Source organism: Lichenostomus cassidix, chromosome 3 (assembly GCF_008360975.1).
Source record: "Lichenostomus cassidix isolate B80296 chromosome 3, HeHo_3.0, whole genome shotgun sequence".
Classification (NCBI taxonomy): Eukaryota; Metazoa; Chordata; class Aves; order Passeriformes; family Meliphagidae; genus Lichenostomus; species Lichenostomus cassidix.
In genome coordinates this window covers 112,629,457-112,655,274 of record NC_139483.1, presented here as the reverse complement: position 1 = coordinate 112,655,274, position 25,818 = coordinate 112,629,457, and the positions used below count along the sequence as shown (strand labels likewise).

General features: G+C 53.4%; 1 protein-coding gene across 1 annotated transcript; it reads right to left on the bottom strand.

Annotated features, from left to right (window-relative positions):
* Window positions 1-800: 800 nt before the first annotated feature.
* HADHA (hydroxyacyl-CoA dehydrogenase trifunctional multienzyme complex subunit alpha) lies at window positions 801-25,811 on the bottom strand. The gene is made up of 20 exons (XM_085057264.1): window positions 25,655-25,811; window positions 20,593-20,634; window positions 20,436-20,506; window positions 19,206-19,339; window positions 17,915-18,053; window positions 16,834-16,953; window positions 16,650-16,752; window positions 12,435-12,557; window positions 11,679-11,797; window positions 10,888-10,944; window positions 8,600-8,709; window positions 8,220-8,354; window positions 7,455-7,626; window positions 6,664-6,750; window positions 5,088-5,228; window positions 3,982-4,050; window positions 3,659-3,854; window positions 3,185-3,299; window positions 2,261-2,406; window positions 801-1,322 (listed from the first exon to the last, which is right to left on the bottom strand). The coding sequence occupies exons 1-20, from the start codon at window positions 25,740-25,742 to the stop codon at window positions 1,177-1,179; spliced, it is 2,313 nt and encodes a 770-aa protein (XP_084913390.1). The 5' UTR covers window positions 25,743-25,811; the 3' UTR covers window positions 801-1,176.
* Between the last annotated feature and the right edge of the window lie 7 nt (window positions 25,812-25,818).

Here is a 25,818-nt window from a genome sequence, read left to right as displayed (position 1 = left end):
GCCCCTGGAGAACCTTGCTCGGGGAGGAGGGAAGGGCCACTGCTGGGGACAGAGGCTCTGGGGGTCTCTCCCCTCCTTGCTGACCCTTCCCCCTGCTCGGGAAGGGATTCAAGTCCTCCCTGCAAGGGCAGATGCTGTCAGAGCTGTTTCTGGGGGGATCCCAGGGGCTGCAAGGAACACCTCCAGGCCTGAGGGAGCCCCAGGCACATCCCTGCATGCAGCAGCATCCCAGAGCAGGGGGCAGGTCCTGGGAATGCTGTACCTCTCCCCAGGGTTGAAAGCTGTTTACCAGCCCGTGCTTTCCCCAGCAGTCAGCAGAGGCAGGAAGAAATGATGTCTTGGCCCAGTTTTGGTCTGGGAGCTTTGAAAGACAGGGAGAGGTGACATGAAGAGCAGCAGCATTCAGCTCCTGGCCCAAAGCCTGCCCAGGGTGCAGGAAAACGGCTGGAAGCTGGAAAGGAAGCCAGGGAGGGGGGGGCAGAGCAGTGACAGGTGCCTGGAGATTTAAAGCCTTTTAGTTTAACTTGAGCTCTCCCCACGGGGGGCCCTTCTGGCCTCTGGCTGCTCGATCTGCAATTACAGGCAGGTCCATCTGCCAGGATCACCTGCCAGGATCACCCTGTGGCAGAGTGAGCTGGAGGCTCCTCACAGCCCTGAGTGATGGCAGAAGTGACAGTGCTTTGTCCTGCACTGCTGCCCCTCCATGGCCCTGGCACACACAGACAGGACCCCAGGGCACTGCCTGAACCCATCAATCCCCTCGAGCCGTTCCCTCAGGGAGGCAGGAGGAGAAGCAGGAGTCCAAACCCAGGAGACGGGGCTTTATTTTGGTGGATGTTTATGGAAAGGCAAGGCCTCGGCTCCAGCCACATGCTGGATGCTACTGGCCAGACTGGGAGCTCTGGAGGCCACAGCACAGAGGTGAAGGCAGCAGGAATTCCCTCCCCCAGCACAGACCCCCAGGCCCAGGCTGGCACGGACGGACGGATGTGCCCAACACACAGTGGCTGATAAGGCACTTGAAATGACTACAAGCCCTGAGGCAACTTGCTGCCCCTCTCCTTCCTTCCTTCTTTCCTTCCTTCCCTGCCTCCTCCGGGAGCTTTGCAGATTAACCTACGGAGAATGGGGTGTCGCGGGGAGCTGGCGGCGCTGTCGGGGTGTCACCAGGCCACCTCACTGGTGGAATTTCTTGCTGGGGCTGTTGGCATGGTCCAGCAGGAGCTGGCATGGTGTGAATTGTTTGCCATACACAGCCTCGTACTTGCGCAGTTTGTCCACGAGCTGCCGGGCGCCGTAGGAGTCTGCAAACCTGAAGGGACCTGTGGGGACAGGAGAAGCAGAGTGACAATGACAGTGTCAGGTGACAGCGCTGGCTTGGTCCCATTCATCCTTCTCCACAAGAAACCCCCCCAGTTTCTCATCAGGGTAACTCAGGCTCTGCTCTCTGCTCACCTGAGCTGGGCAGAGGCACTGAGTGCTGGTGACAAGCTGGGACATGGATAATCATGGAATCATAAATGGTTTGGGTTGGAAGGGAACTTGCAGCCCATCCAGTCTCACCCCTGCCAGCGTCAGGGACACCTCCCACTATCCCAGGTTGCTCCAAGACCTGTCCAGCCTGGCCTTGGACACTTCCAGGGATCCATGGGCAGCCACAGCTTCTCTGGGCACTCTGTGCCAGGGTCTGCCCACCCTCGCAGGGAACAATTCCTTCCCAATATCCCATCCATCCCTGCCCTCTGGCACTGGGAAGCCATTCTCCCTTGCCCTGACACGCCATGCTCAAGTCCCTTGGGGCTGGTTCCCTCAGTCTGAGCTTGGCTCAAGGAGGGAACGCACCAAGCACTTGGCAGAAGCACCACCTCTGGTCCAAAAGCCCCTGGACAACTCCAGCAGCAGTAACAAGAGACAGCATCAGAATAATGGAATTATTTAGGGTGGAGAAGCCCTTTGAGACCACTGAGTCCATCCATTCCCGAGCACTGCCAAGGCCACCACAAACCCATGCCCCCAAGTGCCACATCCAAACGGCTTTTAAATCCCTCCAGGGATGAGGACTTGACTGCTCTGCACAGCTGTGCCAGGGCTGGATAACCCTTTCCATTAAGGAATTGTTCCAAATATTCAACCTACACCTTCCCTGATATAGCTTGAGGCCATTTCCTCAGGCTGCAGCTCAAACCTGGCCTTCATTCCTGCCTTGCCACATGGCTACAGCCCATGGAGGGCTTTGGAGCCCAAAGCCCAGAGCACTCACCTCCCAGGCAGGGTGGGAAGCCCAGGCCGAACACAGCACCAATGTCACCCTCCACGGGGTTGCTGAGGATCCCCTCCTGCAGGCACATGGCTGCCTCGTTCACAAACCGTGTCACCAGGCGCATCTGGATGTCCTCGTCGGAGCAGCTGCAGGAGAGAGGCTGTGAGGGAATGGAAATTCCCAGCTGGGCAGGGAATGGCCCAGCCCTGGGACAGCACAGGTGGGACACAGAGCCAGGCCAGGGGTGGCAATGGCCTCCCTGGGAGTGTCCCAATGTCCCAGTCTGCACAGGGCTAAGCTCTGTGCAGACACTAATAATCACGAATGGTTGAGGTTGGAAGGGACCACTGGGGCACCTCTAGTCCAGCCTCTGTGCTCAAGCAGGCTTTCCTGGAGCATGGCACTCAGGATTGCGTCCAGATGGATTTGGAATAAAAGTAAGGGCTTGCTCAGGCTCTGTGCTCAGCAGTGTAATGGAATTACAGAATGGTTTGGGTGGGAAGAGACCTTAAAGCCCACCCAGCTCCAACCCCTGCCATGGGCAGGGACACCTCTCACTATCCCAGGCTGCTCCAAGCCCTGTCCAACCTGGCCTTGGACACTGCCAGGGGCAGCCACAGCTTCTCTGGGAATTCTGTGCCAGTGCCTCCCCACCCTCACAGGGAACAATTCCTTCCCAATATCCCATTTATCCCTGCCCTCTGGCAGTGGGAAGCCATTCCCTGTGTCCTGTCCCTCCAAGCATTTGTCCCAAGTCCCTCTCCAGCTCTCCTGGAGCCCCTTTAGGCACTGGAAGGGGCTCTGAGCTCTCCCTGGAGCCTTCACAGGTGAACATCCCCAGCTCTCCCAGCCTGGCTCCATGGCAGAGGAGCTCCAGCTCTTGCAGTATCACACACAGGTACTCAGAGTCACCCAGGTACTCACACATCAGGATTTGCTGGCACCTTGAACCTTTCCAAGATCTCATCCATGCCAGAATTCACACTCCTGTTCTTCACTCCCTCCTGGTAGACATAGAAACCTTTCCCTGCCTTGCGACCTGTGGGGATCAAAGCAGACAAATCACCCCTGTCTCCTCCTGACATCAGATCTTGCTGTGACTCCTGCTCTGCTCCCAGGAGCAGATCCTCCCAGAGCTCTGCAGCTCAGAGCTTGGCTCTGCTGCCTCAGCAGAGGCAGAGGGAGGTGACCCAACCCCTTGGCAAGGTGTTGCCACCCTGCCAAGCCCTAATGCCCTCTCTAGGTCCAGAGGGCAAACACCACCAGTGCTTGTGTGGGATGGATTCCTGCCCCACTCCCAGGGCTGCTCTCACGTGGGGCAGGAGAGGCTGATGGATGCTGCCACTTTCCCTGCAGCAGAGGGAACACCTTTTAGATGCAAACAGCTTAGCAGCTCACCCAAGAAGCCCTTCTGCACCATGAGCTTGAAGAGGTCGATGCTGCCCCCTCCAAAGCGCTCGCCAAAGGCCTTGCCCAGGTCCTCAGCCACGTGTGTGGCCACGTCCACGCCCACCTCATCGATCAGCGTGGCTGCTCCCACGGGGAACCCAAAGGCTGTGGAGATGGCATCCACTTTCTTTGGGTCAATGCCCTCCTGCAGGGTAAGAGGGGAAGTGATGGGATCTCGGGGTGAGGTCCTGGACCCACAGCCAGGCTGACCCCAGGCCTGGCCAAGGATGAAGCAGAGCTGATTTGGGGGATGCTCAGTACAGGACACTCACCTGGAGAACTCGGACCACCTCGGACAGCATTGGCCCCAGGCACCTGGTGGTGTAGAATCCAGGTCCATCCTAGGCAAGAGCAGTGCAGGAGGGAGGGTGTGAGTTCTTGGCAGCACCAGAGCTGTGCTTCAGACACCCCAAACCCCATCTCCAACACTATGACTGCTAGAAGAGGGTTTTTTTTTTCCCCAGTGTAGAACCCAGCAGTGTTTGAAGGCTTCTCCCTAGAAGTCCCCATCCCAATATTTATATGAACTGGAGGTCCAGAGCAGGCTGCTGGTTCACCAAGCCCAACAGGCTGGTGAGGGAAAGAGTGCTCAGCACAAGGGAAACCAGCAAAAACCAGTTGTTCCACCTCTGCTGCTCCCCACAAAATCAGGAAGCAACGGATGAGCTGCAAACTGCCCTTCAGGGAGGCAGCTGGGGTGGGGATGGAGGTCAGGGAAGCAGCACTGTGTCCCCACTTGTGTTTGGAGATGCTCAGAGCACTTTCTGACAAGCCAGTTTTCCCAGAACCACAGGAGAGACTTGCTCAGCATCACTGACAACCTCAGGAATCAGGGAAAGGACAGGGACACCTTGCACTGTCCCAGGTTGCTCCAAGCCTCATCCAGCCTGGCCTTGGACACTTTCAGGGATCCAGGGGCAGCCACAGCTTCTCTGGACACTCTGTGCCAGGGTTTCCCCACCCTCACAGGGAAGAATTTCTCCCTATCATCCAATTTAATCACTTGTGTCTGTATTCCTGCCCCTCTCCCCCAAGATTTAACCCAGGCAGAGGAGGGTTCCTGCTCACTGACCCTCTGTCCTTGCAGCCTGCCAGGGAGCTGAGGTGGTGACAGTCCTGTCCAGACTGCTGTCTGGGATGCCCTGGAAGCTGTGTGGGGCAGGAGTGCCAGCTCCTCATGCTGGCTCTGTGCCTGGTGGCTTTCCATGGCTGCTCTGAGGGACATGTGAAGATCATCTGGCCACTTGCCCCTTCCTGACCTCCCTTTTCACTTCTCAGAGCAGCAGCCCCTGCCAGCATGTCCACAGCCACGTTTCACCCTCCCCTCAGTGCCCTTTTATTTCTTGCCCAGCCCCTGCTGTGTGCAGTGTCCCCTCACCTTCACCACAATGACCACTTTGCCCTGTTTGAGGCCAACAGCAACAGCAGAAGCTGCTGTGTCCTGGGAGGTTTTGTCTGTGGTGATGATTTCCAGCAGCTGCATCTTGTCAACAGGGGAGAAGTAGTGCATCCCAATCACCTGGCAGAGGGAAGAGTGAGTTCACATGGATTCTGGAATCAGGGAATCAACTGGGCAAGTGGAGTGCAGAGGGAAGGCCAGCATGGCCTGCAGGGCCCTGAGCTCGCTCTGTCCCTCTCTGACAGGAGTGCTCTCCAACTCCCTTCTCTCCTTGGTTTTCCCAAGGACACAGCAGGTGCCCTGCAGCTCCTGGCTCTGAGGATTAAGGTACAATTTTTACAGCACCACTTTATAGTCTGGCAGCCAAATCTGCCTGAGAATCCCAGCTGAGCTCATCCCCAGGGAAACCAACAGGCACAGTGTGACCTGGAGGGGCACCAGAGCTGGCAGGGCAGCCCCACCCAGCTGCTGCTTCTGCTGGGCTCGGAGAGGAGCAGCACTCAGGGAGTCCTTGTGTGCTGCCTGTGAATGTCTTTGGTGCTGAAGTGGATTTAAGGATGAGAAAGCTTGAATCCAGGAGCTAATTACAGAAGGAAGTGCAGCCTTCCCCCGGGAACAGCGTGTAAGTGGAGATTATCCAGCTGTGTGCCTCACTTTCTGAATGTGACCATGCCATCAGCGTGTCACCTTCATGCCTCCTGGCAGCCACACTTGGCACCAAGCCCTGTGTAAGGCAGAGGCACCTTGCTGAGTTGCAGGCTGCAAAACTAATTAAAGAAAATGCGCTAATTAGTTAACTGACTTCCTATGAGTTTCCCCATAAGAGTCATTGCACAGGCAATTTAAACAGCAAGAGGATGTTATTTGCAAGGATGAACAAATGAGGCTCAGTTGGCAATTTGGATGCAGCAGAGGTCCCACAGCAAATGAGGAAGAGGCTCAGCAGGGTACAGGAGCCTCCAGCAGGTCACCTCATACTCACAGGCACCACAGGTACCCCTGGCAGGCACTCCACTGCTGCCTCAGGGCTGTAGGAACCAATGCTGGTGCTCAGATGAGGTTGGAAAGCCCTCCCAGACCATTGTGTCCCCACCTTGTCCCCAGCCCAGAGCACTGAGTGCCACAGCCAAGCTTTCCTTGGACACCTCCAGGACTGGGGACTCCAAACCTCCCTGAGCAGCTCCTGCCACGGCCTGACCACCCTTTCCAGGAAGAAATTCCTCCTGATGTCCAACCTGAACCTTTCTCCGGCACAGCTTGAGGCCATTTCTTCTCATGTTGTCACTTGTTCCCTGGGGGAAGTGGCTGAGCCCCACCTGGCTCCAACCTTCCACAGCTGCTTTGCTCCCATGTGTACCAACATTTCCTGACTTGCACTGAATCCACCTTTCCCCCACTCCCACCTGCCCCAATATCATGACCTCTTTGCTGAAAGCTTGCACCAGGGGCAGAGGATGAGCTGTGCCACGTCCTGAGGAGGGAGCAGAAGGTCCCTAAAGCCAAGCCACCTCTCCAGGGACAGCTCTGAGCAGGGCACATGGCCCTGGGGACTCACCTTCTCAGGCCTCTTGCTGGCAGCAGCGATCTGGCTGATGGGGAGGGCAGAGGTGTTACTGGCGAAAATGCAGTGAGGAGGGATCACCTGGCAGGGGACAAGGGACAAGACACAGTGAGCAGGGATCACCTGGCAGGGGACAAGGGACAAGAGACAGTGAGCAGGGATCACCTGGAAGGGTTGGAAGGGGCTGTGTCAGCACACATGACCTGCAGTCAGGTCTGGAGTGTGACATGCAGAGCCCTGGGGGAGCAGCACCAGGGAACCCCAGCAAACAAGGCAATCTGGGCTTCCTCATTAGACACTAATTGGAAAGCAGTAGCTGAAGTCAGCCAGCTCTGACTTGCCCTGAACTCTCCCTAGGTCTGCAATATCAGTCCCAGAGCTTCCATGTTTCTGCCAGACCTCTGCAGCCACAGGAGACACTGCAGGGAGCACTCCTTTCCCCCAGTGTGCCCTTGAACAAAACAGAGCAGGGACAGCAGGTGAAGGACTGCGAGGTGTGGAGATACCAGAGGACATCAATGTCCCCAAACAGCTTTTTTTGGAGCAGCTCCCAGGAGTGAGGGAATGTCAGAACTGCCCCATTCAGCTAGCAATTCCTTACAGAGCAGGGAATGTCCCCAGTGAACAGAAAGGCTGTCCTTGGTGCTCAGCCATGCCTTGGTGTAACTGATTTGCACCAAGAACCAAACTGCAGCACAAAGGGGAGGGACAAAGCCAGCAGCACAGCCCAGGACCCTCCATCACCCAGGGGCCACATGCAGGAGCTGCACAGGACTGATACTCACAGCCTCCACCTCCTTCAGCACTTTGTGTTTGACGTTGATGTCCTCAAACACAGCCTCAATGACCATGTCTGCCTTCTCAAAGCCCTTGTAGTCCAGCTGCCCCAACAGCTTGCTGAGGATGAAGTCCCTCTCAAAGGATGTCAAGCTCTTCTTCTTCACCTTGCTGTTCAGCCTAGGGAGGGACAGCTCTGTCACAGCACAGCAGGCCAGCCAGGCCTCCCTCCTGCTTCCCTCCCAGAGCTGGCACCCAAAATTCCATCTCCAGTCCTGCAGGACTGTCACTCTGCATTCCCTCCTTCCCTGCTCCCATAGCTCAGCTGAAGGCCAATCTCTGACCCTCCTGAACACACACAGCTGACCATTATTACTGCATGAGAACATGGAAATGAGAGTGAGAACATTACTGCAGGAGAACACGGAAAGAAATCCAGCTTTCCTGGAAAGTCTGACCTGGAACAGCTCCTCTGACATGGGCCTTCAGGCAGACAGAGTTACTCTTTCCTTAGCTCTACAAGTCAGTGCTGAATCTAAAAGCCAAACTGAGCTCTCTGCCTACCTAAGGAGCTAAGGCTGAGTCACTGGGCCTATCCCACAGCAATATCCCAGCACACTGCAGGGGACAACCTTGAAATAAAGCTTTTCTGTGACATCCAATGGCTCCTCCATGGGAACATCAGTGTCAGGAGCTCCTGATGCTGACAGCAGAGAATTGTGACTCAAGGCAGCCCAATCCCACCCAGAGCCAATCCCCCTGAACTCACATACCCCTTGTAGACCTGCTGCTGGCCTCTGTCCAGGCCCTTCTGTGTTGTGTCCTTCAGAATGGTCTTGATGCCTTTATCCACAGAAACCTGGGCAATCCCAGCTCCCATGAGCCCTGCTCCCAGCACAGCCAGAGTCCTGCAGGGAAGGACCAAGGGGACACATTCAAAGCTGGAAACATCTGAATTCCCATCACTGCTGTCAGACTCACACAGATCCTGTCACCCACCCAGGCACCACTTTGAGTGAGGCCTCCAAACTGCAGGAGATCAGCCTCTGGAGGCTGGAAATCTCTGCTCTGATGGATCTCCAGCCCATTCAATGCCAGGAGCCTTTCACAGGTCCTCCACCTGCTCCTTCAGGCATCCCATGCTGGCACTTACTTGACCTCTTTCTGAGGTGTCCCAAACTTGTTCTTCTTGCAGTGCACCTGGCCGTGGTAGAGCCCCATCAGTGCCTTGGACTCCTTGGTCACTGCAAGCTGGCCAAAGCTCTGGAAGAAAGGGGAGAGAGAAGCAGAGTTTGACATTGAACAGCTGCCTCAGTGCCAGCACATCCAAAATATGTCAAGGGGAGAGACAAGCACTGTGTGACTGCACAGGTGAGTAACCTGGATAGAAAAGGGACAAGGACACAAGTCATCTCTGAGGAGAGGCACCTTCTGGGCTCAGCACAGCCCACCCTGCACCACCTCCTCCTCCCCAAAAGCAGAAGGACGTGGAGCTGCTGCAGAGTCCAGAGGAGGCCACAGAGATGCTCAGAGGGCTGGAGCACCTCTGGAGCCAGGCTGGGAGAGCTGGGGGTGTTCACCTGGAGAGGAGAAGGCTCCAGAGAGATCTTATAGCCCCTTCCAGAGCCTAAAGGGGCTCCAGGAGAGCTGGAGAGGGACTTGGGACAAGGGATGGAGGGACAGGACACAGGGAATGGCTTTCATGGCAGAGTGCAGGGTTAGATGGAATATTGGGAAAGAATCCTTCCCCCTGAGGGTGCGAAGGTCCTGGCACAGGGTGCCCAGAGAAACTGTGGCTGTTCCATCCCTGGAAGTGTGTAAGGCCAGGTTGGATGAGGCTTGGAACAGCCTGGGATAGTGGAAGGTGTCCCTGCCATGGCAGGGGGTGGCACTGGATGGCCTTTAAGGTCCCTTCCATCCCAAACCATTCTGGAATTTGATTATTCCAGCTCCTCAGTGGCAGGACTGGATTTCCCTGACATGAGACCCTTCCTCCCCCACATGCATCCCACATTAATTGGGGCCACTGTCCCCACAGATGCAGGTGGATGGACCCTGTCCTCAGGCTTTGACAAAAGTCTTTACAAACAGGTCAGCTCTCTCTGGCAGCAGCAGCCTGATCCTATTTTCAGAGGATCACAGACACGCAACAAAATCTAAGGCCTGCATAACCTCCCAGCTCTCAGCACGAATGTTCTGAGGAACACAAAGAAAGCATAAGCACACACAAAACAAAGGTTGTCTGAGCCAAGTCTGCCAAGGAAAAGCAGAGAATGTGGTTTGGAGCAGGCTGTACCTTCCTTCACCACTGCCCTGTGAGTTTAAATATCCAAAACAAAGCCTAAAAGAGAATCTGCAAACTCCTGTCCTGGGGGAGACAGGGAGGCAGTAAAAAAGCCATGACACTGACACTTATTATTCTTCAGGGGTTCTGGGAAGATCTCCATCCTGCTGCTGTTCTCAGGAAGAAAAAAACCCACTCATTCTTTGCTGTAAGGAACAGAGTATCCCAAGGCTTTTATTCAGCACCAGACCAAACGTGGGTGGAATGCACAACCAGCTGGGATGGGGCACAGCCAGGAGGGCACTGGTAAGGTGACAGCTACAGCTCAGAGCAGGCCTGGGCACCAGAAAGGAACAAAAGGAGCTACAAAGCACATCAGGGAAGTGGGAGATGGGTGGACTTCACCAGCATTTAAGGGGCAATGACCTTGGGGATGACCCAAATACAGAGATAATCAGATGGAAATGTGGGTCTGCTGGGGACCTGAGTCTTGCAGAGCTGGCAGTGCCCAGGTAACCCCACCTGTGACTCTGTGCAAAGCCAGAATTACCACTGTGGCACAAATTTGAGCACAACTGTAGCAAAACTGGGTCCAGTGAGGAAAAACTAATTAGGGACAGGTTGTTTATTATGGCAGAGAAATGGAGGGATGAGGATGGCTGAGGAAAACAAAGACTGTGTGTGTGGAATAAACAGGTCACACACAAGCTGCTGGGGAGGACACTCCTCTGCTCCAGCCCTGGACCTGCTCACCACAGTCTGTCCTACACCCTCAATTAAACTCTTCTCCAGTTTTCACTCTGTCCCAGCAAAGCTCAAGCAGGACTGGATGGTGTTTAGGACATGAGGTCCATGAGCCAGCATGGTCAGATGAGTGAGAGATGAAACATCTACAGCCAGCTCTGAGAGGGAGGTGTGGAACTTCAGCTCTGCTCAGCCATCCAGGAGGAGCAGCATCCATCACCCACACTGGCCCTGCCTGTGAGTGGTTTGTGTTGAGGCTCCTCATCCCTGGCAGTGTCCAAAGCCAGGCTGGATGGGGCTTGGAGCACCCTGGGATAGGGAAGGTGTCCCTGCCTTGGCAGGGGGTGATGAACCTTTTGTGTGGTTAAACACAGATTCCCTGAGCACACCAGGACATCCCTGCCTCTCCTTACCTGGGATTCAATGAGGTATCCAGCATCATTCCCCTGATCCAGACCAGTCTTTACAACCTAGTCCAAGAGCAGGAAAGACAAACCACAGTTCAGTCATGCTGCAAACACACACTTTAACAGGATTCTCTGCTGTCTCCAGTGACCCCTCCCCTACATTCAAGATTTCAGAGTCCCTGGGTCCTGTCCTTGGTGCTCAAAGGAGAGCTGTGTCACCCTGTCCTTCTAGCACAGGACAGGTGGGGACTTTTCCAGCAAGTTCACTTTCATCCCTTGTGTGGTTTCAGGAATTGTACTCCCATAATGTTACTGCTCTTCAAATCCCTCACAGGTTTTAGAGAAATCTTGGCAACAATTTCAACAGTGAAAAGTCATTTTACAATAAGGATTCAATCACAGAGTGTCTGTAACAGGATGTCTGTGTAATAGGGGACTATTACAGTGTTATGTGGTTAGTGCTAAGAAAATTATAGCAATTTCTGTTTTTCTAGCTTCAAACAGGTTCCCTGAACTCCTTATAGACTGTATAGAAAACCTGGGAAAGCTGCAGCTGAAAGTTTGATGGACAAAATATTCCAGCTAAGCCTTTCCTCAACTGGGGTTCCTGCTCGACCCCCTCACTGGTACCAGTGCCCATAAACTGGTGATGATATTTTGAGTAATTCTGAATTCTACCCCACAGCCAGCACTCCTAAGGACTGATCTCTGTGAGGATCAGGATGTTGGCCTGACTCAGAGGAAGGATCACCTTCCCTGCCTGCCCTGCAGCTCCTCACACCTCACAGTGGGGTTACCTCGATGATCTTCAGGGGAGCAGGGTAGAGTCCTTTGGTTTGCTTTTGAACTTTGCTCTCCACTGTCTTGTAAACTTGCTGCCTCACGAAGGGAAGAGCCATGGCATAGTCTGTTAGCCCTGCAAGGTGGGACAAAACAGGGGTCAGCACAGGGCTGCTGCACAGCCAGCCTGCCAGGATGGACTGCAAAGGTAAGGGAACACAAATGTGAATATCTGCACTGGAAATGTGCACCTGAAACCCAGGGGGGCTGCTCAGAGGGTTTCCATGGCTTGTTCCATGGACAAGTCTCATGGAGGGCTGAAGTGTCCTCCTAACACAAATAGTGACAGACTAAGCCCTGAGGAGAGAACTGCCACAGACATGTCCCCATTTCTGGGCTCTGATATTGAAGATCAGCACAGAGCAGCCCCATGTGTCTTTTCCCACTTGCCTACAAGAGCTTGGTGCAGAACTTGCCACTAAAACTTCGAGGATAGGTAATCCCCTGGAGGTTATCTGCTCCCCCCTCTCCTTGAGGCCTGTCTCCCTTCCAGCAACCCCAGGAGCCACCATGTCCAGCTCTGCCAAAGCCCAGATCTGCAGAGCAATGTTTTCTCTACCACCCCACCTGGCTCAAGAGATGATTCCAACATGAACTAACTTGGGTTTGAAACTCAAAATGGAATTAAGCAGGAGCACAAACACATCCCAGAGAAGCCAAGATGGATTGCACTCACTGCAGTCCCTTGGGATTTGTCCCATTTGTTGACTTACTCTGCATGAGCCCTTTGGATCTCCTGGCAGACACAGTTTTGTTGGCCAGACCCCTGGCAAAGCCAATGGCCACCTCCTCCAGGTACTCAATCGTTCTTGCTTCTGGAGTCTTCAGCCCTGGCCCTGGGGAGAGCAGAGAACACAGCAGATGTTATCCCTGAGGATGCAGGGAAACCATGGCCAGACACAACATGATGAGCCTTTGAACTGTTACCATTCCATTCCCTGCTCCTGTTGGACTTTTCTTGGTAATGTCCAATGGTGGAAAGGCTCAGCAGGAACCATATGAAGGCCCCAAGGGATTATATATATAGATTATATAGACCTTGTGCAGAAATGCTGCAATGTTGGCTCCCTGTGGATGCAGGGCCAAGTTATATCCAGCTCTGCAATTAGACCAGGTTGCTCAGGACCACCTTCTGCCAGCCTCTGAACACCTCCAAGGACCTTCCATGACCTCTTTCAGCTCCTGACCATCTTTTTGCCACTTGTGCCCTTTATTCCTTCCACTTGGCATAACTGCAGGCAGCTGGAATCCCAAGGGAACTGAGGTGTTCTGCCTCCACTCCCCCCTGCTGCACCCCCCCCCCCCCCCCCCCCCCCCCCCCCCCCCCCCCCCCCCCCCCCCCCCCCCCCCCCCCCCCCTCTCCTCTCCTCTGTGGAACAAGTGTGCACCACCACACTGTACCAACTGTTAAACACACAGACAGCATTCAGGGAGTGCTGAATCCCTGGAAATCACCTGTTCTGGGGCCAATGTCCAACAAACCCCAACCTTTGAACTCAGTGCAGGAAACCTCTCGCTTGCTTTAGCTGCTGCAAGACCTCATAACACCTGGCCCAACTTTAAGCTGTCCCACAATGAAGCAAGCCACCACAAAACCAGTTTTAGCAGCCTCTGAGGGTGGGTTGCACAATTTCCAAGCAAAGTAATCCTCATTTCCAGACAGTTGTATCATCAGGACAGGAGGACACAGCACAGGGCTGAACAGGCAGCTGTGAGATGCTGCCAGAGGCAAACTGAGTCATTAATGACAGAGCAGTGCCTGATGATGCTGCACAGGGCCACCAAGACCCTGGAGCTAAATGTGCAACCCTGGGCTGAATAAACCTGGTGAAGTGACAACCCTGTGTCCCTGCAGCTGGGCAGAGACATTCACCTCCACACAAACTGCTCCAAACACATCCAGATGCTGCAGAGTCCTCAGGGCAAAGGAAACACCCCAGACACCCCGACAGAGGAGACAACTAAAATCCAAAATCAGAAACTCCCTCCTCTTTCAGTTTCCAGTATTCTCCTTCTCCACAAAAGGCTGAGGTCCTCAGTTTAAAAGTTTTAATCACAGAATCTCAGAATGGCTTGGTTGGGAAGGGAATGTTAAAGGTCATATAATCCACCCCAGCCATGGCAGGGACACCTTCCACTATCCCTGGCTGCTCCAAACCCCATCCAGCCCTTGGACACTGCCAGGGATCCAGAGGCAGCCACAGCTTCTCTGGGAATTCTGTGCCAGCGCCTCCCCACCCACACAGGAAACAATTCCTTCCCAATATCCCATCTCTCCCTGCCCTCTGGCAGTGAGAAGTCATTCCCTGTGTCTTATCCCTCCATCCCTTGTCCCAAGTCCCTCTCCAGCTCTCCTGGAGTCCCTTTAGGCTCTGGAAGAGGCTGTGAGGTCTCCCTGGATCCTTCTCTTCTCCAGGTGAGCACCCTCAGCTCTCCCAGCCTGGCTGAAGTCCTTGGAACATCTTTGTTTCTCCTCTCTTTGTGTAACAACTTGAGGGTTTTCACCCACCAAACCCCCCTGCTGGGGGAGTCTCTCAGCAAGAAGGAGATAAAGAAGCACAAACACTCTGACAGTTCAGGGAAGCTCCCTGTGGAAGTCTCCCTCCTGCCCTGGCAGAATGTCAGAGCCAGTCCAAGGAAAAACAGGCCAAACAAAACAACACAGATGATTTTACAGGCAGCAGACAAAACATAGCTCAGAGCTGCTGCATAATCTACATTTCAGCAGTGCCCTGTGGGTTTTAGAGAATTCTAGATTCATTGAAAATCTGGGAGTTGAGAGCTCAGACCTCACCAGCTTCCAAATTCTCTTCTCGCCATCCAAGGCTGAGACCTTCAGCTCTGTGACTGATGTGCTTCAAGATGTCAGTCCCTGATTTCCCATTTCCAGTAGCCTGGATACATTAATAAGTGCTGGATTCTGCTACTCCAGCTGAAGAAAAATGCTGCTCCTTTCAAAGTCTGAGCTGTGAGAACCATTCACACAAAGTGGCTGACCCCACATGTGTGGGTTTCCTTTACCTGCAGTTAATTCCCACTGTTTTGTTGTGTCCTAACCCAGGAGCTCTGAGCTGTCCACTCCCATCTGCTTTCTTTTACAAATGGCTCATGCCAGAATTGGATCCAGGGAATGCTGCAGAGCTCCCTGCTGAAGGAGAACTGATTGCATGCCCTGAAATTGCCTCCTGATTGATGGAGTCTGTCTCCTTCCCAGCTTTCTATCATCAGTTAAAGCACCACCCCAGGCAGAGCTGCTTTCCCCAGACACGGTGAACAGGAGCCCTCCTGGTGCTGGCTGCTGTTTGGGATAACAAGGAAAACATCCAATGTTTGCATATAATTTGTATTTCTGTGTTCCTCCTACGTGCTTCCCTGGGCTGAGCCAGGATTCCCAGCAGCTCCTCAGAAAGCTGATGTTTCCTTTTAGCAAGTTGGGGTAATAAAAATCCACATTTGCTGCTTCTTAAAAACCAATTCACTTCTAAGCAAGTATAAAGTGGGAAAGTTTATCCAGGCAATTTTAACTCCAGCCTGGGAACCACAGATCTGTTTTTTAACAAATACATGCTAAGAGTATCTGGGTATCTTGGGCTGATCCTCCAGCACTGGAAAGGGGAAGATTCTGCCCTCTGCCCCTCTGCTCAGGTGAGACCTCACCTGCAGAGCTGCCCCAGCCCTGGGCCAACAGCAGAAGGACCTGGAGCTGCTGGAGAGAGTCCAGAGGACCAGGATGATCAGAGGGATGGCTCTGCTATAAGGAAAGGCTGAGAGAATTGGGATTGTTCAGCCTGGAGAAGAAAAGGCTCTGAGGAGACCTAACTGCAGCTTTCCAGTGCCTGAAGGAGCTGACAGAAAAGATGGAGAGAATTTACAAGGGATAGAGTGACAGGACAAGGGGGAGTGGCTTCCCACTGCCAGAGGGCAGGGATAGATGGGAAATTGGGATGGAATTGTTCCCTGGGAGGGTGGGCAGGCCCTGGCACAGGGTGCCCAGAGAAGCTGTGGCTGCCCCTGGATCCCTGGCAGTGTCCAAGGCCAAGTTGGATGAGGCTTGGAGCAGCCTGGGACAGTGGAAGGTGTCCCTGCCATGGCAGGGGGATGATCTTTAGGGTCCCTTCCAACCCAGGCCATTCCATGATCCTGTGATCCAGCTGAGCACTGGCCTGTGGGACAGCAGGGCTTTGCTGGCACTGCTCAGGGTGGGCAGCAGCACCTTTTTGATAATTTTATTTTCTTCAGCACCACCAGTGTGCTCTGGCCATGCTTTGCTGGGGAAACCACACTCAGCACCCTCCAACTCCATGGCACTGCCAGCTGGAGCAGTGACTTCCATTCTAACTCCTGGGTGGGGCTGATCACACCTGTCTAAGGAGGCTCTGGAGGGTTTGGTCCTCCCTTTTTATTAGTCCCCAAATTCCTCCATTTAGTCACCTTCCCAGGAAGCTGCCCTAGTGAAAGAAGTTTGGGAGCAAGACATTATTGAGCAGCCTGCTCAGCACTTGGAATCCTGCAGTTTGCAGGGAATTTCTCCACCCAGCTGACAGCCAGCTGGCAATTCCTAGTGCCTAAGCCATGGGGCTGCTTGCTCCAGCTCCTGTCAGGGATTACCATCTGCAGGCTGCAGAAACACAGACATCAGTCATCTATTGTCCTTCCATTAGGGGCTGCAATCTGTCCTCTGACATGATGAATGAGGAATGTGGGTTATTCTCTGGATAATCAGCTCAAGGAGGAGAGCCAGCAGGCCTGCCCTCAGTGCTGACCTCTCCTGTTCACTCAGCTCCTGCAGCAGCCTGACATTCCAAATGCTTGTAAGGTGGGAACAGTGACTCCCCTGCAGAGCAGGACAAGACCTCTGCACACATTTTGGTGAGAGGAGAGGTTCCCTGACAGGCAGCACATGAAGAAACAGAGATATCATGTCTGACCTAGTGGTTCCACCAGCTGGTCAACCAGCCCCATCTTCTTGGCTCTGTCTGCACGGATGTTCCTCCCAGTCAGCATCATGTCAAAGGCAGCAGGAAGTCCCACCTAGAAGGGCAGAAAGAGGATTCCAGAGTGGGAGCTTAGCAGGCAGAAGGGGCTATGGAGTCAGGTTTTCCTCTTACTCACCATCTTTGGCAGCCTCTGAGTACCCCCTGCTCCAGGCAGGAGACCCAGCAACACTTCAGGTGTTCCCAAGACAGTTTTCTTGTCCTTTGTTGCTACTCTGTAGTGACAGGCAATGGCAACCTTAAAAAGGAAGAGACAAGGAAAGGTTTCCATGTGAAAGATCACAGGAGAACTGGGCATCCATCACACAGCTCTCTCCTGCCTTAGCTTTCCTCATGACCTACTCCAATTCTCTAATCCAACTGCCCAAATTCCCTCTGTGCTCATGGGTGGCTTCTTCTGGGGGATGACAGCAAGCAGGTATGAGATGAACACCAAACTACCAAACTGATTTTAAACCTCACCTAGGCCATCAAGGGCTTAGTTAATTCACTACACCAAAAGCACAGTCCCATCTACGGATCAGTCATGATTCCTGGTTCATCCCTGGATTGCCAAACCCAGATGAGCCAACACAGTGGGTGTAAAAAGCTGTGACTGCTTGAGAAATCAGCACAAACTGAAGAGACTCCATCCCAAGATTACACTGTTTCAGTAACAACCCTGCTCCAGGAATTAGCAGAGCCTTTGCCATTTACAAAATCCTAGATGGAGATTATAAGGCAGAAGATCCAGCCAAGGTGCTGGAGCAGAGTTGCTGGCAGGGTGGAGCCCAGCTGGGTCCCCACACTCACCCCTCTCACAGCAACCCTACAAAGAATGGAAGTTGCTGGGATACAAGACTCATTTCATCTGAAAAGCAGCAATTTCCAGGCTGAACTCTGCCAGCAGCATTGATGCAGATCCAATGCCTGCTGGAAACAGCCAGTTTTCCCTGCCACACAACTAAATATTAGCCTGGCCCACACAGGTTCAGATTTGATTTGTTCTCTTTCCACAGCAGCAGCAGAACTCACATAGCAGAGCCCTGAAGCACAACTGAGCCATTAACTTGCCACAAACTCATTTACATGATGTAATGAGCCCTCATCAGCTCCCAAACCCCTCTCACAGTACCAGTCCTGCCAGCATCATTTGGATAATCAGAGAACCAGTAATGTCAGCTCCCAGTCCTGCTGCAAGCCCCAGGATTGTCCAATACCTCCAGCCCTCCTCCCAGGCAGCTGCCACTGATGGCAGCAACCACGGGTTTTGGAGAGTGCTCAATCTTTTCCAGCATCTTCTGTCCGTCCTGAGAGAGCTGAGTCACTTCCTGAGCAGTCTTGCAGGCTTCAAGCATGCTGAAAGGAGGAGAAAGCAGGATCAGGGTGGGAAAAACACTGACAAAATGGCAGGAAAATGAGAGGTTTTGAGGAGTTTGTCCCTGTTTTCCCACAATCTCCAGTGCCTGACAGGCAGGCAAGAGCTATTTAAGCCCCAATTTTGGATCAGACAACACAGGGAGATCAAATCCAGCAAGGTCAGGCCCTGCACACTGACATGGGCTGTGCCTGAGGCACTGAATGGGATCCCTTGAGTCAGGGCTCTGCAAGCCTTTGGAGAGGAGAAAGGGTGGAGGGAAGAGTCCAGGATCACTTTTTAGAGGAGCAGACGGCCAGTGCTCTGATGCCACACTGCCAATTAGAGACTCCCTGTGCCAATTATTCTTCTGGAGGCTCACAGCCTTTGCCAGGCAGGAGCAGTTTGGGAGGCTGGAGGTGCTGAGGCCAGCAGGCACCTCTTAACCACAGCCTGGCCTTTGCTCTGCTCACCTCCTTCCCTCCTGCACAGGGAGTGAGTCTCTGTCCCTGGACAAGGCCAGCCAAAAATGTAACCAGGTTTTGAAGGGTCTGTTTGTGATTTACCCTCTTTCCTCAGAGCTTTCTGGCTTGTAAAGTCTTAATGTCTGTGCTTAACAACTTAATGTCTGTCTTAAGCAACTGTTCTCTCCTGTCAGTGTCAGCAGGAGGAGCCAATGGCATTCCAGGTCCCAGTGAGCACCCAGAGGATCATCCCACACCCTGGAAAAGCTACCCAGGGAGCCTGGGAGGCTGCTCAGCACAGGGCAGAGTGCCAAACCCTGCCCAAGCGAGGGGCCAGGCTGGAAGGCTGCCAGGCACTCCAACCCAGCTTAAACGAGTCCTGCATGTGAATTATCCACTCTCATTGTATCCCAGACTGAGGGACAATGCCCATCCCAGAGCCAGGATGGGTTTCCTTGGCTGCACCCCAGCATGCAGGAAGGAGTGACCAAGTGTCACAGCCAGGAGGGGTTTAAGGACTCTCCATGTCCCTTTTTGCTGAGGTCCTCACTTCATTCCAGCAACTTTGGCTCCCAGGGAAGCCTCACCACAGGGAGATGTCAGGGATAAACCTCTGCACTTTCCTGCACTCCAGACCCAAATGTTGGATTTCAGGAAGAGCTCCACCAGCTCCTGAGGCCCGGTGCTTACTTGAGATCTGCTCCAGCAATGAAAGAGCCTGGCTTGGAGGAGATGAGCACAGCACTCTTCACAGCCTCGTTGGCCCAGATCTCGTTCATGACGTCGGTGAACTCTGCACTCAGCTGCTTGGACAGGGTGTTCACCTGCAGCAAAGCAGTACTGTCAGCAGGGGCTCAGCTGCAGCCCAGGTCTGCTGCAAGTCACCTCAGCTTTGTCCTAACACAAAACCATTCCGAGATAAAACCCTGCTGCAGGTCATCTTTAATTAGGAAGTTCCACTTTAACCTTCCCAACATTGGTTTGTGACCCCAAACAAGGATTTTATGAGCTTGTAAACTGTTTTTCTGCTTCTGTAAAATTACAGAATCACAGAATGGTTTGGGATGGAAAGGACCTTTCAAGGTAATCTCATCCAACCCCCTGCAGTGAGCAGGGACACCTTCCTCAGACCAGGCTGATGACATCCCTCTAGCTTTACCGAAAGGATGCAACAAGCAGAACAAATCCAGCCTAGCTTCTTTAGATACCACCAAAATCCTCACAGAAAATAGGGCATTTCAAACCTGAGACTGCAGCTATTCCTCAAAAGGAAGGAGCACTAAAAAAAACCCAACAAACTTCTACAATTAATAGAAGATTTTTCATAGCAGTAGTAGTTCAATCTTTATATCTTGTGTAATATCAGAAAAGCTCAGCTGCTTAGCTTAAAAACCAGGTTTTTATTGCTAGCTCTGTCCTTGCTTCACAGAGGATTTCCATCTGTGAGACGACACCTGAAATTAAACACTGGTTATGAGACTACAAAATACATTTTTAGACATATCTGTGAGATGTCATTTACAGAGCTCCTGCCTCCTGACACCTGAACAACTGCAGCTGTACTGACCCAGAAACTGAAAATTAGTTCTATTTATATTGTATTCACAATAATAGAACCAAAAGCGCTTATGGATTCCACAGCACTGCAGTATGGACACACTCTTTAACCATCTTGGATCCCAGAACTTAGTAAAATTTAGATTTCTAGTAAGATTTCTTTAAGATTTTGACATTAATAAGACCTTCATAAATGCCTGGGAGAGAGACAAATTAGCTTAGCACACACAAAATATTCCAAGTGGCATCTCCAAATGTCTCATTAAACACCCAAAATCTCCTTTCCCTATTTCTCCTTTGCTCCCAGCTTTGTAAGGCTGCAGGTTAGGAAAGCTCTCAGTCTCAAATGGGAATTTCCAATACCTTGGAATTTGGTGTGTTGAAGCGCACGACAGCAACATCCCCTTTGATATCACAGCTGACGTGGGTTCTGCCTGCAAACAAACACAAGGGTGAAGTCAGCTCCTGCTCCAGGGATTTTAAGGAATAAAACGAATTTATAGAAAAGCTTCACACTTACTCTGGAGGGCACTGGAGGTGGAGATGTTACGGCAGGCATAACCTAAGGAAAAGATGTCAGAGGTGTTAAAGGAATTCTCAGTTTAATTTTCTCCCAGCTCCCCTCACCTGCCAAGGACAGCTTTTGGAAAACTCTGGGCATGAGCAAATCCCTCCCCTTGCAGCCTGACCTGTGCCCCACCAGAGTCCAGTGGCCACAGCACTGCAGTGACTTTCCAGCACAGACACCACACTGCAGCACCAGCAGTGCCCAACTGAGAGCAGCAAAAATGAAATCCTTCTTCCCAACAGGCTGACAAGGGATGGAGCAGATGGCACAGGGAGTTTTGCCTTTATTATCCTCATTCCAACCTCTTCACATGCTAAACCAGGGACTTTCCTGCACTTCAGGGAGCTTCAGGGTGAATTCCCTGCAAAGCAAACACAACTCCAGGGTATTTCTGTGAAAACACATGCTGGTGCCAGCAAATGGGGTGAGTTCAACTGTGATCACACAGATCTCAGGGGGCACAACTGGAGGGCCACAAAGGCTCACAAAGTACTTATTCTTGCCTTCACCAGCAAAATACTAAGAATCACAGATTGGTTTGGGTGGGAAAGGACCCTAAAGATCATCCAGTTCCAACCCCTGCCATGGGCAGGGACATCTTCCACTATCCCAGGGTGCTTCCTGTCCAACCTGGTTTGGAACACTTCCAGGGATCCAGGGGCAGCCACAGCTTCTCTGGGCACCCTGTGCCACCCTCACAGCCAGGAATTCCTTCCCAATATCCCATCTAACCCTGTTCTCTGGCAGTGGGAAGCCAATCCTCCTCATCCTAGCATCCCAGGCCCTTGCCTGGGGTCCCTCTCCAGCTCTCTCCTGATCACATATGGAAGCAAACAGATGTGTTTTGTTCCAGAGCCCTCATAAAACTCAGACCATGGGATGAACAAGTTCTGCCCACAAATTCCTGACTTTTTAATCTCATTTTTCTGCTCAGAAACTGTGTTTGGCCCCACAATCTCTCAGCACATGAATGAACTCCAGCTCCATTCAAGTGACCTTGATCTTGACCCCGTGGATCCCCTAACTCAGATCCAGTGGGAATCCCTGCCAAAGCTGCTTTAAGTCTGAATTCCAATAAAAGTGTTACTTCCACATGTACCTACCAGCTGGCACACAGCCAATCAGCCAGGGGAGGGTTCTGCTCAACACTGATAAAACCTTTAGGAATGAAACATTCCCATTCCCAGCAGCAAGAAGGGAGAAAAATCCAGTCCCAGGAGAATAAAGTGCAAACTGTGCCTCCCCAGCAGGTGTCTCCCCCTCTCACAGCCCCGTGACAGGCTCAGGGCTGCAGCCCTGCTGCACTTTGGCCTTCTTTCCACCTTGTCCGGGGTGCTGGCAGTAGGGACTGACCTTTGCTCCCATTCCTGAGCCCGGGATATGTGGTGTGATGCCGTGGGGATGGAAATTCAGTGTCAGGCTGTCCCAGCAAACAGGTCTGGGGTGTGTGTGTGTCATGTGCCCACAGCAGAATTTTATAAGCAAAGACTGAACTGGCTCCCACTCCAAAGCTCCTCAGCAATATTTAATACCCACATGTGACTGCTGCATGCAACAATAATTTCCCTAAACTTTTCGTGTGCTCAAGTCAGGTACTCTTGAAAACAAGCACCAACATTCAACTGCCACAAAGCAAGTGTGGGCTGACAGGAAATCCTTTGGTGAGATGCTGCTCAGCAGAACACCATGCATGTTTAACAGCAGTATTTTAACCCAATAAAAGCTACACAACCTCTTTAAGGAAGGCGAGGGCTGAACTGTTTATCCAAATTCATTCATTCAATCCTTGGAACAAGCTGGGACAGTGAAGGTGTCCCTGCCCATGGCAGGGGTGTGGAACAAGATGAGCTTTAAGATCCTTCCCAGCCAAACCAGTCTGGGATTCCATGTTTTTTGCTATTTACATGGCTTTCCTTTTCCCTATCAGTTCCCAAACAGATTCCTTCCATGAAAACCTTCAACCTTCCATTCCATTTTGCTTTTCTATTCTCACAAAACAGAAGAGATGAAGCAGGAAAAACATAAATCAAGGGCATGACTGGACAAATCTCACTCCATTTGAACTTAGACTCTTTTGGGAGAGGTGCTGCCAGCAGTGTAACAGCTGGTTAACACTGGAGTGAGGTTTCTGCAGCCTGACAGTCGTTTATCTTAGAGTCCAGAACATCTGTGTGAAATATCTTTCACTTGGAAACTAAAGCAGCTCCTTGGTCCCAGTCCCTGCATATCTGCTTTAGGTGCTGATCCCTTCAGCACTGCAATGGGAATGTGCCAAGACTGGAGCCAGAAAAATCCTCCAAAATGCTGCAGGAAGCAGCAGCCCAGCTGCAGACTTCCACCACGTCCTACCATTCATTCCAGAGTTAAAGCCTCAAAAATCGATTCCAGCCTCACTCCTCCACTCACTCCAGCTCAAACCCTGTCCAACACCAGGACATCAACACTTCAGGTGCTCTCAGGACTTTGATGCAGGACAGAATGGACAATTCCTCATCCCACCTCACAGCCCAGCCTGCTCCTTCCCACTTTCTCTTTTCCCTGTTACTACCTCAGCTGCTTCCCTGTCCAGCACTTCCCCTTCCCACCCTTCCACTCACCCGGACGTGGCACACCACTTGAACCAGGAACAGCCTCCATGGGTGATGGCTCAGGGAAAAAGCCTTTTTCCAGTCCTGCAGCACCCCGAGCCCCAGCAGGATGGATGGGATGAAGCTCAGGCCACCTGAGCTGTCCCTGTGAGCTCAGCACAGAGCTGTGACCTGTGAGGTGGGAAACTCGTGGCAAACTGAGCTTCCTGATCCACTCTGGGAACCTGATGGTTGTGGCTCAGCAGGTACAGCCAGCCCTGGAGCTCACCTGGCTCCTGCCTGCTCCCTGCCTTTGGCCTGCCCTGCAGGGGTTTGCATCCACTCCCCAAACACTTTGCAAGGCAGAACAAGGGTACTAATTAATTAGGAGCAGTGACAGCATCCTCAAAGCAGCTCCAGGGCTGTTTGTTGTGAAGAGTTTTACCAGCTGGAACAAGAATTCCAACCAGCAGTAGCCTGAGAACTCCCTGGAGTTGCCACAGGTCTCCTCATTAGTGATTGCAGCACCCTGTCACGTACAAACCTGCTCCAGGGCTGCACGTAACAAGGTGTGAGCCCAGAGTCATGGAATTGCTCATGCTGGAAAAGACCTTTCAGAGCACTGAGTCCAGCTCTGAACCCAGCACTACTGAGCACAGGTTTGGGTTTAAATGAAATGCAACAGGATTTTGGGTCAACATCAATACTGGATTCTGAGGCCCTTCAGAGTGCTCAAATATGAGGTTTTCAGCCTTGCCAGGGCTCCAGCCTTGGTAGCCAGGAAGCACTGAGCCAGCTCTGTGAACAGGCAGGGGAGAGTCACAGCCTGGGCTGGCAAGGGAGATACCTGATACAAAATCATGGAATCATTGCATCCCATGATAGCTTGAGTGGGAAGGGACAACATTAAAGCTCACCCAGTCTCAAGCCCCACCATGGCAGGGACACCTTCCACTGTCCCAGGAAGTGGGAGATTCCTCTCCCTCTTCCTGTCCAACTGGCCTTGGACACTGCCAGGGATCCAGGGGCAGCCACAGCTTCTCTGGGAATTCCATCCCAGCCTCTCTCCACCCTCACAGGGAACAATTCCTGCCCAATATCCCATCCAGCCCTGCCCTCTGGCACTGGGAAGCCATTCCCTATGTCCTGTCCCTCCATCCCTTGTCCCAAGTCCCTCTCCATCTCTCCTGGAGCCCCTTTAGGCACTGGAAGGAGCTCTAAGTTTTCTCTGGATCCTTCTCTTCTCCAGGCTGAACAATCCCAGTTGTCTCATCCAAGACACCCAGAAGCACCTGGAGACAGTGAGAGGCCTGGGCACAGCCTCCCCACCCCCTGGGAACACAGGGATGCTCCTTCTGCATGCCTGGAGGGCAACCACAGGATCGGGACACCCAAGGACATGGGGACATCCTCTCCCTTCCAAGCAGGCACACAGGGCACTGGGGACAGGCACATGTGTCAGGGCACGAGGACACTCTCTCCTTGTGGATAAATTCACGTGCAGGGACCATCCTGACTGGAGGGTGTGTCCCCTCTCCATGGCAGGTCACAGGGACCCCCAGAGCTGCACACGATTCCCACAGTATGTCCATGTGCAAGGACTGGCACAGAATGTCCCCCATGGGGACACACCCCTCCTCAAGACCTCAGGACATGGGGGAACAGACCCTGCTCTCGGGAAACCTTGCAGGGGTGTTGGGGATGTGCCAGGGATCCCCCAGGTGACTTACAGACCGTGGGGACCAAACCCCACGCGGGGCACGGACACACGTGGGGACATTTCCCACCTCACAGCTCCCCCAGAGAACCTCCAGTCCCAGTCCCGGTCCTAAAGAAACCCTTCCCTGGGAATATCCCATTTCTTACAGGCCCCACCGTGACACCATCTAGAGACCGTGACACCCTGACACTCCCCTCTCCAGCACCAAGAGACCCTCTCTGGGACACCTTGTTCCTCATCCCCTCAGTGCCACCCCAGTCCTCGCCCACTTGCTGCCCCGGCGGTGCTCCCCCATCTCTCAGTGCCCCCGTCCCGACCCCTCAGTGTCCCCCTGCCCCTCGCACCCTCAGGTCCCTCCCGCTCACCTCTCTGTACTTTCTCATTGTCCCCCAGAACCCACTATTCTGGGGTTCCGTCCCACCCCAGTCCTCAGCCCCTCAGTGCTCCCCCAACCCCTCACTGCCCCGTCGGTGACACCCTCCCCTCAGTGTCCCCCGCGCCCCCCAGTGCCCCCTCACTGTCCTCCAGCCCCTCAGCGCTCCCCTTCCCCCAGTGTCCCCTCACTGTCCCCCTGCCTGTCACCGCTCCCCTTCCCGCAGTGTCCCCTCAGCGCCCCTCCAGTATCTCCGTCCCTTACCCCTCGCTGCCCCCAGTGCCCCCATCCCTCAGTGCTCCCCTCACGCGGGGACACCGCCCGCCAGCCGCTCCCCGCCATCCCCCCGCTCACCGCGGGGCGGGGTGCGCCGCGTGGGGCCGGCCCTGGCGGCGGCCGGGAGGCGCCCGAGGCTCCCGATGGCTCGCACCGCCGCCGCCATCTTCGCCGAGGTCGAATGAGGGAGAGGCCGCCGGGGGCCTGACCGCTCCCGCCCCGCCCACGCCGCCCCGCCCGCG